General features: G+C 36.2%; 1 protein-coding gene across 1 annotated transcript; it reads left to right on the forward strand.

The window, feature by feature from the left end:
- Window positions 1–1,733: 1,733 nt before the first annotated feature.
- Window positions 1,734–13,573, forward strand: LOC110886859 (ABC transporter G family member 32). Its single transcript, XM_022134718.2, has 24 exons — window positions 1,734–2,051; window positions 2,757–2,877; window positions 2,984–3,072; window positions 3,151–3,235; window positions 3,321–3,480; window positions 3,577–3,653; window positions 3,739–3,792; window positions 4,264–4,354; window positions 4,457–4,758; window positions 5,183–5,464; window positions 5,558–5,874; window positions 5,981–6,141; window positions 6,668–6,771; window positions 6,869–7,025; window positions 7,106–7,228; window positions 8,200–8,291; window positions 8,374–8,706; window positions 9,455–9,745; window positions 9,825–9,908; window positions 10,553–10,686; window positions 10,770–10,997; window positions 11,077–11,248; window positions 11,841–12,095; window positions 13,083–13,573. Exons 1-24 carry the CDS (start codon window positions 1,777–1,779, stop codon window positions 13,353–13,355), a joined length of 4,260 nt encoding a protein of 1,419 aa, XP_021990410.1. The 5' UTR covers window positions 1,734–1,776; the 3' UTR covers window positions 13,356–13,573.
- The last annotated feature ends 325 nt before the right edge of the window (window positions 13,574–13,898 follow it).

A 13,898-nucleotide genomic window follows, 5' to 3' on the forward strand; every position in this document is an offset into this window, starting at 1 on the left:
CTCCACGTGTCATATATCATTACTTTATAAGTTTCTCACCTGTCTTTTTCACCACATTAATTTTCCCTATGTAAATTATTTTCATTCGATTTTCCATGAAAATGTAATTTTATAAAACACTAGCAATAATCTCTACGTAATAGATTAGTCCAAGCGTTATAAGATTCGTTAATCATATGAAAAAGCACGTATTCGATTGAACTCAATGTAACTTATATAATTATTGCGATTGGATCAACATGTAAAGTAATAGAATTTATAACATACAATCATAATGTATTATATGTGACCCGAGTTATACATATAAAATGTAACTGGTATAAAGGAATAATTGACACGAAATGAACCACAATTTGACTCCACTCGATTCGGAATAAAATTTACGAAATATAAATAAAACAAGCACGAAAACGTATTATATTTGACTTAACTTGTAAACCAACTCACATTTATATCGAGATGTACATAAAAATATACATGTAAAAATGGTTTTCACATACGTAAACGTATTACATTTGACCTGACCCGTTTCTCGAAAAAAATTTACTTCGAAAGGTAGGCCAAATCGAATTTATACGGACACGAACATAAAAATATAAATATGCACGTAAATTTAGGTTTGCTTTAAGTAAGGTACACTCGGGGTGTTGGCGTAATGACGTAAATATGTAAAATGTTTAAAAACACACATAGAATTGCAAAAGTTCCACTTAAGTATTCATAATGGACCTCTTATATATTTGTGCGTGAGTTACTTATATTATAAGGAATGATCGTGACTACACAACAAGGAATGATCGTGACTACACAACAGAAAAGATGTCACTGTTCACCAGTAAATAAATATGAATCACTGTTCACCCATATCAATTTTTAAAATTTTGAAAATGGTTGTAAGTAGATGAGATCGAAAATGTAATAATAAAGGTAAAAAAGTATTATTTAATTGGAAATGAGAGGACAAAAATAGTAATTTTTACTTTTTTTTTTTGAAAGGTGTGAATTATTCGCGAATGTTGAGAGGTCTAGCATTCGTTGTCTTAACTGGGTCCGCGCTAGAGAGCCACTCGCATAATAGATCCCCAATTTAAACCCCTCAATAAGAAAACTCTATCATCCAGGCTCGAACTTGAGACCTGAAAGGGAAAACTCACCCGAACCCACCATAGGTGGAACTTAAATAGCTGTGGCCACCATTAGAGCACTGGTGATGATTAGTAATTTTTAGTGTAATTATAAGAACCGATGAATGAGAGATTGAATGAGAATACTCAAATGCTAATTTTTTCAAATAAAAAAACATTAAATCCTACATTAATTAAACTAAATAACTCAACAAATACAAGTAGCTACATTAAATAACTTAACAAATACAAGTAGAATACAAAAAAAAAGTAGCTACATTAAATACCTTAAAATATACAAGTAGAATACAAAAAAAAAAAAAAAAAAAAAAAAAACTAATAAAAACCAAATTGAATGGGTCGTATTTTATGCCGGGCAAAAACGGGAAACGGGTGTCGAATATTTTAGTGTAAAGTTAACGTTTTGCTCAAAAACAGCTGAGAGAGAAAAAAAAAAAAAAAAAAAAAGCCCGCCATTAATGCAGAGCTCAACCACCAGTCCAAATTGTAAATACAACTTAATATATATAACACCACACTACCATTCCACACCTGTTTTTCCTCTCCCCTTATCTTCATGATAATGTTCTACATCCAAATCTAGGGTTTTACTATCGCTTTCATTTCTATTGAGTTGTATTTTTCTACAACAATGTGGAATTCGGCCGAGAATCTGTCGGCGAGATCCTCATCGTTTCGAGAAGACGGAGACGACGAGGAGGCGCTGCGGTGGGCGGCGATTGAGCGGTTGCCGACTTATAATCGAGTTAGGAAGGGGATATTTACGAATATTGTTGGAGATTCGAAAGAAGTTGATGTGAATAAGCTTGAAGTTGAGGAGCTGAAGCTGGTGTTAGATCGGTTGTTGAATTGTGAGGATGATGATCGGAAGCGGTTTTTCGATAGAATGCGGCGGAGATTTGATGCGTAAATTTGTTTTCTATCTGTTTAAATTATGTAGAGAATTTGCAAGCATTTCTGTTTTTTTTTTTTTTTTTTTTGTGTGTGTGTGTATGAACATCAATTTCTAGATTTTTTAGGATAAATACACCACACCTGCACTCTGCAGCAGCAGTGGTGGAGCTTGAACGAAAATTCAGGGGCCAGACTCTCAGAATCCAATATTTACATTAAAAAAAGTTTCAGAAATTTTCAGTAAAATTAACACTACGAAGCGAAAAACACAGGGGGGCCGGGGATTTCTAGATTTTTTAGGATAATTACACCACACTTGCACTTTGAAGCAGTGGCGGAGCTTGAACGAAAAATCAGGGGCCAGACTCTCAGAATCCAATATTTATACTAAAAATCAGGGGCCAGACTTTGCAGCAATTTCAACATAAAAATACTTTGAACTTTCCGCCTTTTGGTTGTGGAGTACACTGGTTAACATTGGCGGAGCTTCTCATGGGCCAGGGGGTCCCTGGTCCCCTGTTTTTTCGCTTCGTAGTGTTAATTTTACCAGGATTTTTTTTAGTGTAAAATATTGGATTTTGAGAGTCTGGCCCCTGATTTTTCGTTCATGATCCGCCAATGCCAGTTACCATTGGGATGTCTCGTTGAAGACAAGCGTTTCTAGATACTAAAGTTTTTTTTTTTTTTTTTTTTTTTTTTTTTATGTTGAAATTGCAGGGTAGATTTGGAATTTCCAAAGATTGAAGTGAGATTTCAGAATTTGAATGTAGAAACTTTTGTTCATGTTGGTAGTAGAGCATTGCCAACCATTACCAATTTCATTGTTAACATGACAGAGGTATATATGTATACTATTTACAAAAAAAAATAAAATAAAATAAAAACTATTTTAATTTAAAGAGCTTGAGGAATCTATAAGTTACAATCCTCTAAATTTTAAACAGGCCTTTTTAAGACAATTGAGGATATACAAAGGGAACCGAAGAAAACTGACGATTTTGGATGATGTTAGTGGGATTATTAGACCTTCAAGGTGCAACATCAAGTCAAAATATTGTTGTTGAAGTAAAAGTTAATTATTTATTTACTGATGGTTACTTTATATACGCAGAATGACATTGCTTCTCGGTCCTCCAAGCTCCGGAAAGACGACCCTGTTGTTGGCCTTGGCTGGACGCCTCGGAAATCATTTGCAGGTACACAATTTGTCGGTGATAACACAGTATTACCATTGTGTCATCCAAATAATCATAAGTATATAATGCCTTGATTATCTCTAAGGTGTCAGGAAAAATCTCGTACAATGGCCATGGTTTTAAGGAGTTTGTTCCTCAAAGAACATCGGCGTATGTCAGTCAACAAGATTGGCATATTGCAGAAATGACGGTTAGAGAAACGCTTGACTTGTCTGCACGTTGTCAAGGTGTTGGATTTAAATACGGTAAGCTCTTGGGGATTCTCTTTGTTCGGTATGTTATATGTAATATGCATGTTTTTTTTTGGTGCGAAAATGATGACTGGCAGGTGTCCATTGTAGATATGCTTACCGAACTTACAAGACGAGAGAAAGTTGCAGGAATACGACCTGATGAAGATCTCGATATATTTATGAAGGTATACGAGACATTTCGTAATGCTTTTTCAGCCTTCGTTATTTAGATTTATTGTTGATTTAACGGATATATATTTTTTGTTCTAGGCGTTGGCCTTAGGGGGACATGAAACATCTCTTGTTGTGGAGTACATCCTAAAGGTATTTTACTACCATTGCTTATTAGCGATGATCTTATTTCAAACACAAAGGGGTGTAACTAATCATGGGCGGATCTTAATAGGGCTCTGGCAGGGCCACGGTCCGGGCAAGTTTTTCGGCCGTATTGCTAATTTTCCGCATTTCGATCGAAATTTTTTATATATACTATGTTTGGCCCGGGCTTGCCCGAGCTTTTTTTAGTGCCCGTGTCTTTCGGCCCTGGCACGTTCAACGGGCAAGATCCGCCACTGTAACTGATACACACTTGGGTGACCGATAAAGTAGTTCCAGTTTATCGTTATTTTTAATGAAAAAGTTAAATGCATCGGTGGTCTGCACATACATTATGTGTTTATTTATGTACTAAAGTTCTAAGCTTGGATCTTGTTGATGCATATTTGTGTGTCCGTTACTGTACGAATAGGCTATATTGAGTCAGTACTAAAGTACTAAAGTTTTAATTTGACAAAGATCTTAGGCTTGGATACATGCGCAAACACGTTAGTCGGAGATGAAATGCTCAGAGGGATCTCGGGGGGCCAAAAGAAACGGCTTACAACCGGTACATTATTTACAATCTTTTGATCATTATATGTCATTAGTCACTAAAGTCGAGAAATGTAACCGGTTTATAGTTGACCTAACAATGTAGATTAACTGACAGGTGAACTATTGGTGGGCCCGTCTCGAGTTCTTCTCATGGATGAAATATCAAACGGTCTTGATAGCTCAACCACTTACCAAATTGTTCAATATCTTAAACATTCAACGCGTGCGCTTGATGGAACCACAGTAGTTTCTCTTCTTCAACCTGCTCCCGAAACGTACGATTTGTTTGACGATATTATACTCATTTGTGAGGGCCATATAGTATACCAAGGTCCCCGAAATGCCGCTCTTGATTTCTTTGCGTCTATGGGGTTTCACTGTCCCAAACGAAAGAACGTTGCAGATTTCCTTCAAGAAGTAAGTTGTACATGATTATTATAGAGTAAAGTACACGGATAGTCCCTGTGATTTATTAAAATTTTGGATTTGGTCCCTAGTTTTTCGAAAGTACATGGACGGTCCCTGTGGTTGGTTTGCACTTTGTAACACATTTAGTCCCCAAATTTTTTCAAAAACATATAGATGGTCCCTGTGGTTTGCACTTTCTAACGCATTTAGTCCCTAACTTTGACAAGCTAAAACCGTTATATTTATTGCCTAGGGACTAAATGTGTTACAAAGTGCAAACCATAGGGACCAGTCGTGTACTTTTGGAAGGGACCAAATCCAAAAATTTGGTAAACCACAGGGACCATCCGTGTAGTTTGCTCATTATTATATATATGATGTGTCTAATTTCCATTGTTCGGTTACATTAATTTACGTAAACTATTTGCCACAGGTTGTTTCTGAAAAGGATCAAGAGCAATATTGGTCGGTTCCAAATAGACCTTATTGCTACATTCCAGTCAAAAAGTTTTCTGAAGCATTTCGTTCATATCGAGTGGGGAAGAACTTAGTCGAGGAGTTAAACGTTCCATTTGACCGACAATATAATCATCCAGCAGCATTGTCAGCTTCTAGTTACGGTGTAAAGCGAAGCGAACTTCTTAAGACAAGTTTTAACTGGCAATTGCTGCTCATGCAACGGAACTCGTTTATCTATGTTTTCAAATTCGTTCAGGTAATGTGACTAATACGGGTCATGTTTTATCCTTAACGGGTCATGGTTTAAGGTAAAAGATTTAGCTAATGTGTCTCAAACACTGTTTTTCAGCTTCTGTTTGTTGCATTCATCACAATGAGTGTTTTCTTCCGGACAACTTTGCATCATAGAACGGTTGATGACGGAGGGCTATATCTCGGAGAACTCTACTTTTCAATGGTTATTCTTCTTTTTAACGGGTTCACAGAAGTCTCAATGTTAGTTGCAAAGCTTCCGGTGATCTACAAGCATCGAGATTTACATTTCTACCCTTGTTGGGTTTATACACTTCCTTCTTGGGTTTTAAGTATCCCGACTTCACTCATTGAGTCCGGTATTTGGGTCGCAGTTACATACTATGTTGTCGGACTTGATCCAAATATTATCAGGTACATTTCTAGTTTCTACTTTCTACAACATGATTTTCCAGTTATGTCAAAATCAAGTGGGTTATAACTTATGAAAAGGTTGATTTTTTTATATATACATCTTCAGGTTTTTAAAGCAGTTTCTGGTGTTTTTCTTCCTACACCAAATGTCTATCAGTCTGTTCCGTTTGATGGGATCATTGGGGCGTAATATGATAGTTGCTAATACTTTTGGATCTTTTGCTATGTTGATTGTTATGGCTCTTGGTGGATATGTAATTTCGAGAGGTATTTATTTTTTTTTTTTTTTTTTGTAAAATGCCATTTTTGTCCATGAGGTTTGGCCAGTTTTGCGACTTTCGTCCAAAGGTTTGTTTTTCCACATCTGGATCCAAAAGGTTTGAAATCTTGCTATTTTCATCTGGCTCATTAACTCCATCCATTTTCACCGTTAAGTCAGGGGTATTTCCGTCTTTTTGTTTACTTAAGAGCAATTCGGTCTTTTTCACTTTATGTACACACATTTAGCATAATGTACAAGTATTCAAAATACCCTCACTAAAAAAACAAAAATAATATAGGTAAAAAGACGAAAATACCCCTGATTTAACGTAGAAAAACAAATAGAGTTAACGAGCCGGATGAAAGTGGCAAGATTCCAAACCTTTTGGATCCAGATGCGGAAACACAAACCTTTGGACGAAAGTCGCAAAACTGGCCAAACCTCAGGGACGAAAACGGCATTTTACTCACAATACGGTATATAGTCATTTTTGACACTCTTCACTTTTTTTATCTATCTGTATTGTAACAGATAGTATACCAAGTTGGTGGATTTGGGGTTTCTGGATTTCTCCGTTGATGTATGCTCAAGATGCAGCATCTGTGAATGAGTTTCATGGGCATTCTTGGGATAAAGTAATTATCTCTCTTCAAAAATATATTTTGAATTAGTATTATTAGATAGTTATTTTTCCGGCTTGTTCATATGTCATTAAAAGAAGTTTTCATGCAGAGAGCGAATCAGTCGATGATGACATTAGGCGAGAAGGTGCTGAAAGCACGCAGTATTTTCCCGCAGACTTATTGGTATTGGATCGGTCTCGGCGCTTTGCTTGGATATACAATATTATTCAATGCCCTTTTCACTTTCTTTTTATCTTACCTTAACCGTAAGCCATCTCTGCTTTCCATATAATATTTTTATTTTATAACTTAACAAAATTCTAATAGCTTTCTTTATAACTTGAAGCCTTGGGAGGGAGCCAAGCTGTTGTTTCTAAAGACGAACAAAAGGACAAAGATGGAAAAAAGAACGGTGAAAGTGTTGTCATTCAGCTCAGAGAGTTTTTGGAGCATTCAGGCTCATTCACTGGTAAGCATTATTTCATAATAAAAGTTAGAGGCGGCTTAATGGGTCGGGGCTGGTTGGCTAACGGGTCAAAAGTCAAACCAACAATTTTTTTACAGTTTCAAATAGTTCGGTTTGGATTGACCTGAAATACCTTTGCTTATATTTTTCATTAACAATTAGTGTCTTAGTTACAATTTAAAAAAAGAGTTAACTGCCATTTTCGTCCCTGTCTGTGGTTTGTCCAATTATGCCAATCCAGACCAAATTTCAAATTTGTACCATTATCGTCCCTGACATTCTTGAAACATGCCAGTTCCTTCCAGAAAACTAACGTCTATTAAAACCTGCTAGCATAAATGGACAAACCAAAGGGACGAAACTGGCATAATAGACGTTAGTTTTTGGACGGAACTGGTATGTTTCAAGAATGTCTGGGACGGAAATGGTACAAATTTGAAATTTGGCCTGGACTGACATAATTGGACAAACCACAGGGACGAAAATGGCCATTAACATATTACAAAAATACCAATATACTCACTTTTTCCGTGTTAGTCATTGTACTTGTTTTGTACGCTCACGAGTCATCAAAAGATGGCTTATTGTCCCGTTTGGTTCTACATATAAGCTGATCAATCAATGAGTTAATTACTGTTTTCGTCCCTGTGGTTTGTCAAAAATCACTATTTCAGTCCATTAGCTTAAAAATTGCGATTCCAGTCCCTGTGGTTTCACTTTCGTAACCATTTCAGTCCCTGTGATTTCACTTCCGTAACCATTTCAGTCCATTTATTCTGTTAGTACATGGACTGAAATGGTTACGAGGTGGACTGAAATGGTTACGAGGTGGACTGAAATGGTGACGAAAGTGAAACCACAGGGACTGAAATCGCAATTTTTAAACTAATGGACTGAAATAGTGATTCTTGACAAACCACAGGGACGAAAACAGTAATTAACTCAAACTAAATACATATATCATCATTTTTCAGGAAAGAATATTAATCAAAGAGGCATGGTTCTACCATTCCAGCCACTTTCCATGGCATTCAGCAATATCAATTATTACGTTGATGTCCCTCCGGTGCGTAACTTTTCATCATCTTTCTCATTTAAAAAAAAATATATGGCTAATGTCATATGATTATTTATATTATTTTACGCAGGAATTGAAGGAGCAAGGTGTTGCAGTAGATAGACTGCAGTTATTGGTGAATGTTACGGGAGCATTTAGGCCTGGTGTGCTTACTGCATTAGTGGGAGTAAGCGGTGCCGGTAAGACCACGTTAATGGATGTATTGGCGGGCCGGAAAACCGGTGGAGTAATAGAGGGAAGCATTTATATTTCCGGATATCCAAAGTCACAAGAGACTTTTGCTAGAATTTCCGGTTATTGTGAGCAAAATGACATCCATTCCCCTTGTTTGACTGTTCTAGAATCACTTCTGTTCTCTGCTTGGCTTCGTTTACCTTCAGACGTTGACTGCAAAACACAAAAGGTATACCTTTTTTATAAATACTAGAGGTTGATAAAATTTAGCTAAAAGGAGAATGAGTCAAAGGGGTCAAACAAGTTAAAGTTCAAGGACTTAAATCATATAAAAAGATACTCGAGTAAAGTACACGGATGGTCCCTGTGATTAACCAAAATTTTGGATTTAGTCTCTAGCTTTTTTAAAGTACACAGATGGTCCCCGTGGTTTGCACTTTATAACACATTTAGTCCCCAACTTCTGCCAAACGTACATGGATGGTCCATGTGGTATGCACTTTGTAACGCATTTAGTCACTAAACATTGGGGACTAAATGCGTTACAAAGTGCAAACCACAAGGACCATCCGTGTACTTTTGAAAAACTAGGGACTAAATCCAAAACGTTGGTTAACCACAGGGACCATCCGTGCACTTTACTCAAAATACTCGTTTGTGATCTTTACTGATTGTAAGGATTTAATCATGCAAACCAAGACTTTATTTGTTAAAAATCCAGTGTTGCATATTCAACTTGTCCATTGCCCTTTACATAAATTTAGCATTGATTATTTACGTAAAAGAACTGTAAAAATGGCAAAAATTTGCTTGCGGGTCAAATCGACCCGTTTCAACTTGTACTAAAATGAGCCTGTTCGGTTTAACCCAAACCCGTTACCCGACCTGCTTATCTTGACTGCTCTGATAACATGCTGGATTTCGTCAACTTCGTTTACTAGTATCTCTTATATAGCTACTCCATTTTTCTGTATTAGATATTTGTTGAGGAAGTGATGGAACTTGTTGAACTCACGCCACTAAAAGGTGCATTGGTTGGTCTGCCTGGTGTTGACGGCTTATCAACCGAGCAAAGAAAACGGTTGACTATAGCCGTTGAGTTAGTTGCCAACCCATCTATAGTATTTATGGATGAACCCACTTCAGGGTTAGATGCAAGATCTGCAGCTATCGTCATGAGGACCGTTAGAAACATTGTAAACACGGGCCGGACTATTGTCTGCACAATACATCAACCCAGCATTGACATTTTCGAGGCCTTTGATGAGGTTGTCCCCTGAAGTTTTTACATCTCTTCATAATAAAAATATCATTGTTACAACAAATTGATCGATTTCTGATATGCAGCTCCTGTTTATGAAGCGAGGAGGACAACTCATCTATGCGGGCCCACTTGGTCCCAGATCATGCAAACTTGTCGAGTATTTTGAGGTTTGGTTTGCTTATATTTTCCTCTTAACGAGTCATATTGGTCATACGGAGTCATGGAACAAGTTTATTTTTAATGCATAAATTCTCATACATCATTTCATTCTCTATATATATTATATTAGAGTAAAATGTCATTTCCGTCCCTGAGGTTTGGCAATTTTGCGACTTTCGTCCAAAGGTTTGTTTTTTCGCATCCGGATCCAAAAGGTTTAAAATCTTGCCATTTGCATCTGGCTCGATAACTCCATCCATTTTCTCCGTTAAGTCAAGGGTATTTTCGTACATAAAGTGAAAAAGACCGAATTGCCTTTAAGTTAACATAAAAGACAGACATACCCCTGACTTAACGAAGAAAAATGGATGGAGATAACGAGCCAGATGAAAATGGCAAGATTTCAAACCTTTTGCATCCACATGCAGAAAAACAAACCTTTGGACGAAAGTCGCAAAACTCGCCAAACCTCATAGACGAAAATGGCATTTTACTCATTATATTAAATTATTGAAACAATGTATATTTTGTGAAAAGCTTTGTGTGAACTCAACCCCACCAAAATTTTATGCGTTTTGACGGGCCTGACCCGACCCGTCTATTTCGCCACCCAATGTTTCATGAATACAACTGAGATAGACATTCTATGCAGGCAATTGAAGGAGTGAAGAAGATAAAATCCGGACATAATCCCGCAACATGGATGTTAGAGGCTACTTCACCGGCAGAAGAAACCCGATTAGGTGTAGACTTTGCTGAAGTCTATAGGCAATCCAAATTATTTATGTATGTGCTATTTCTCTTTACATTATTTCGTATATTCAAGACTACTTATTTACGGAAAAACTTCTTTATAAACGATTTATCAGACGCAATAGAGATTTGGTCGAAAGGCTAAAGAAACCGAGAAATGATGCAAAAGAACTGCATTTTCCAACCAAGTATTCCCGATCGTACATGGATCAGTTTGCTACATGTCTTTGGAAACAATACCTTTCTTATTGGCGAAACCCGCAGTACACTGCAGTTCGGTTTTTCTACACTTCAATCATTTCACTCATGCTTGGAACAATATGTTGGAGATTCGGTTCTAAACGGTGTGTATCTAATGCTTAATTCTTATGTATGCATTCTATGTTTCAGTCTGGTTAATTTACTTTTAATTTGAATTATTAGGGAGCATCAGCAGGATTTATTTAATGCCATGGGATCCATGTACTTAGCGATACTGTTTATAGGAATTACCAATGCGACAGCTGTCCAACCCGTTGTTTCTGTAGAACGATTTGTTTCATACAGAGAAAGGGCTGCTGGCATGTATTCAGCTCTACCCTTCGCCTTTGCTCAGGTAAACTTTTCTGCAGCTTTTATCTTCCAAATTGTAATCGTAAAATTCTTATTAGAGTAAAATGTCATTTTCGTCCCTGAGGTTTGGCCAGTTTTGCGACTTTCGTCCAAAGGTTTGTTTTTCCGCATCTGGATCCAAAAGGTTTGAGATCTTGCCATTTTTATCCGGCTCGTTAACTCCATCCATTTTTCTCCTTTAAGTCAGGGGTATTTTCGTCTTTTTTGTTAACTGAAAGGGCAATTCGGTCTTTTTCACTTTATGTACAAGTATTCAAGAAACTGAATTGCCTTTTAAGTTAACGGAAAAAGATGAAAATACCCCTGACTTAACGGAGAAAAATGGATGGAGTTAACAAGCTGGATGAAAATGGCAAGATTTCAAACTTTTTGGAGCCAGATGCAAACAACAAACCTTTCGACGAAAGTCGCAAAACTGACCAAACCTCAGGAACGAAAATGGTATTTTACTCTTATTATTATTATTATTATTATTATTTTATTATTATTATTATTATTATTATTATTATTATTGTTATGTTTTTTTGTATGCTTACTGTAATACTTTGCTGAATTTCTTTATACTTTGTATGTAGGGTGCAATTGAGTTTCCTTATGTGTTAGCACAAGCACTTATATACAGTACCATATTTTACTCCCTAGCTGCATTTGAATGGACAACATGGAAATTTATATGGTACATATATTTTATGTACGTCACGATGCTGTACTTCACTTTTTACGGGATGATGACAACTGCTGTGACGCCCAATCACAATGTAGCTGCCATTATTGCTGCTCCGTTTTACATGTTGTGGAATCTTTTCAGTGGTTTTATGATTCCTCATAAGGTAATCACCTCAAACTCTCAAAAATATTTTATCTGTTTATTATGTTTTGAGTAAATTACGATTTTGACCCCTGTGGTTATATCATTTTTACCCTTTTAGCCCAAAAAAGAATTTTCTAACATCTGAGCCCCCAACGTCTTTTTTTCTAACCCTTTTGGCCCCTAACACTAACCCCATCCATTAAGTGTTAGGGGTCAAAAGGGTTAGAAAAAAAGAGGTTAGGGGCCAAAAGGGTTAGAAAAAAAGACTTTGGGGGCTCAGATGTTAAAAAATTCTTTTTTGGGCTAAAAGGGTAAAAATAATATAACCACAACAGGGGCCAAAATCGTAATTTACTCTTATGTTTTTTTAAAAGCATATAAGAACTTCTTCAGTGTTTAAAAAATACACACACACATATATATATCAATATAGAGTAACATTATTGTACATATGGGATTAACATGCTAAACGTGAGAAGTGGAGGGAATTTTTTGTTTTTTTGATTTTTTCCCATCTTGTCAAGCATGTATTTTAGTCCTAGAATCCAAAGAAAATTCATGTATTTACACTAGAAGAGTAATTATGTAATCACTCTACACGAATTTTTATTTTATTTTTTTATATTTTTCACATTTTTTATATTTTTTATATTTTGCAACTAAACATGTTTAAGTAGATGGAAAAAAAGTTTAAAATAAATAAAAATAAAAATCTTCCTTCACTTCTCACGTTTAGTATGTTAAGCTCATTTGTATCTGATCTTTACCCTATAAATATATAATATTCTATATGAAGATTAAAATGTGAATTATGATTACATATTAATTTTATTTCACTAAATAATATATTTCTTTCGATAACATGATTTACTTTCGTTTTGACCTGTCTAATAATATTTCGTTTGTATCCACTTGATACGTTGTATAAAACATAACCCAAATCGACCCGTTCACAAACGGGCAACGTATTGAGCCATTAACTGTACTGATTTTTGGAATGGTGCAGAGAATTCCGATATGGTGGAGATGGTATTATTGGGCCAACCCTGTAGCATGGACTCTTTACGGACTGTTCGCATCCCAATACGGCGACTTAGATAATCTCGTAACATTATCAGATGGAGTCACCTCTATGCCTATAAAACTATTAGTCAACAAAGTGTTTGGTTACAGACATGATTTTCTTGGCGTTGCGGTTTTCATGGTGTTTGGCTTCTGCTTCCTGTTTGCAGTCATCTTTGCTTTCGCTATAAAATCGTTTATCTTCCAAAAGAGGTAAAAAGAAGGAAGCGAAAACGATGGGTTTATGTTCCTTCTATCGATTAAAAAAACTATAGAAAACGTTTTAAATTTGTGAATTGGTTATATATATATAGAATGTTGTAGAGGACATGTTTAGATTTATTCTTTTTTCGGGTTGAATAATAAGGCCTGGTGTTGTATTTGCAGCAAAGTTTGTGACTAGCAAATTCATTAGTTTATAATACTTTCTTTATAGGTGCAAAGAATTTATGTGCTTTAAAACCCAAACACGACTCGGTATTAGTGACTAGTTAATGTGTCGTACATTTTCGTCCCTAGACGCTGATTGCTTTAGCTTGGACACCGACAGAAATTTAACGTCAAACAAACCAACCCGTTAGGGCTGTTCAAATCGCTTGCTGCTAAGAAAATGCTCGTTTAGTTTCTAGCTCGGTTTGGTTTGTAAACGAGCCAAGCACGAGCAAAGGTTCACTCTATTGGGTTTGGCCTAATATATGCAAATATACAATTATATTTGAACTTACTAGCTCACTCAACCCAATAAAAAATTTAACACTAA

This window comes from Helianthus annuus, chromosome 10, assembly GCF_002127325.2.
Source record: "Helianthus annuus cultivar XRQ/B chromosome 10, HanXRQr2.0-SUNRISE, whole genome shotgun sequence".
Taxonomy (NCBI): Eukaryota; Viridiplantae; Streptophyta; class Magnoliopsida; order Asterales; family Asteraceae; genus Helianthus; species Helianthus annuus.

Bases quoted from the DNA above. Each gene is read 5' to 3' on its own strand.
- LOC110886859 (XM_022134718.2), top strand. From the start codon at position 1,777: ATGTGGAATTCGGCCGAGAATCTGTCGGCGAGATCCTCATCGTTTCGA. The intron at 5,875-5,980 runs GTACATTTCTAG...ATACATCTTCAG, and splicing joins CTTGATCCAAATATTATCAG to GTTTTTAAAGCAGTTTCTGG. The intron at 8,292-8,373 runs GTGCGTAACTTT...TATTTTACGCAG, and splicing joins ATTACGTTGATGTCCCTCCG to GAATTGAAGGAGCAAGGTGT.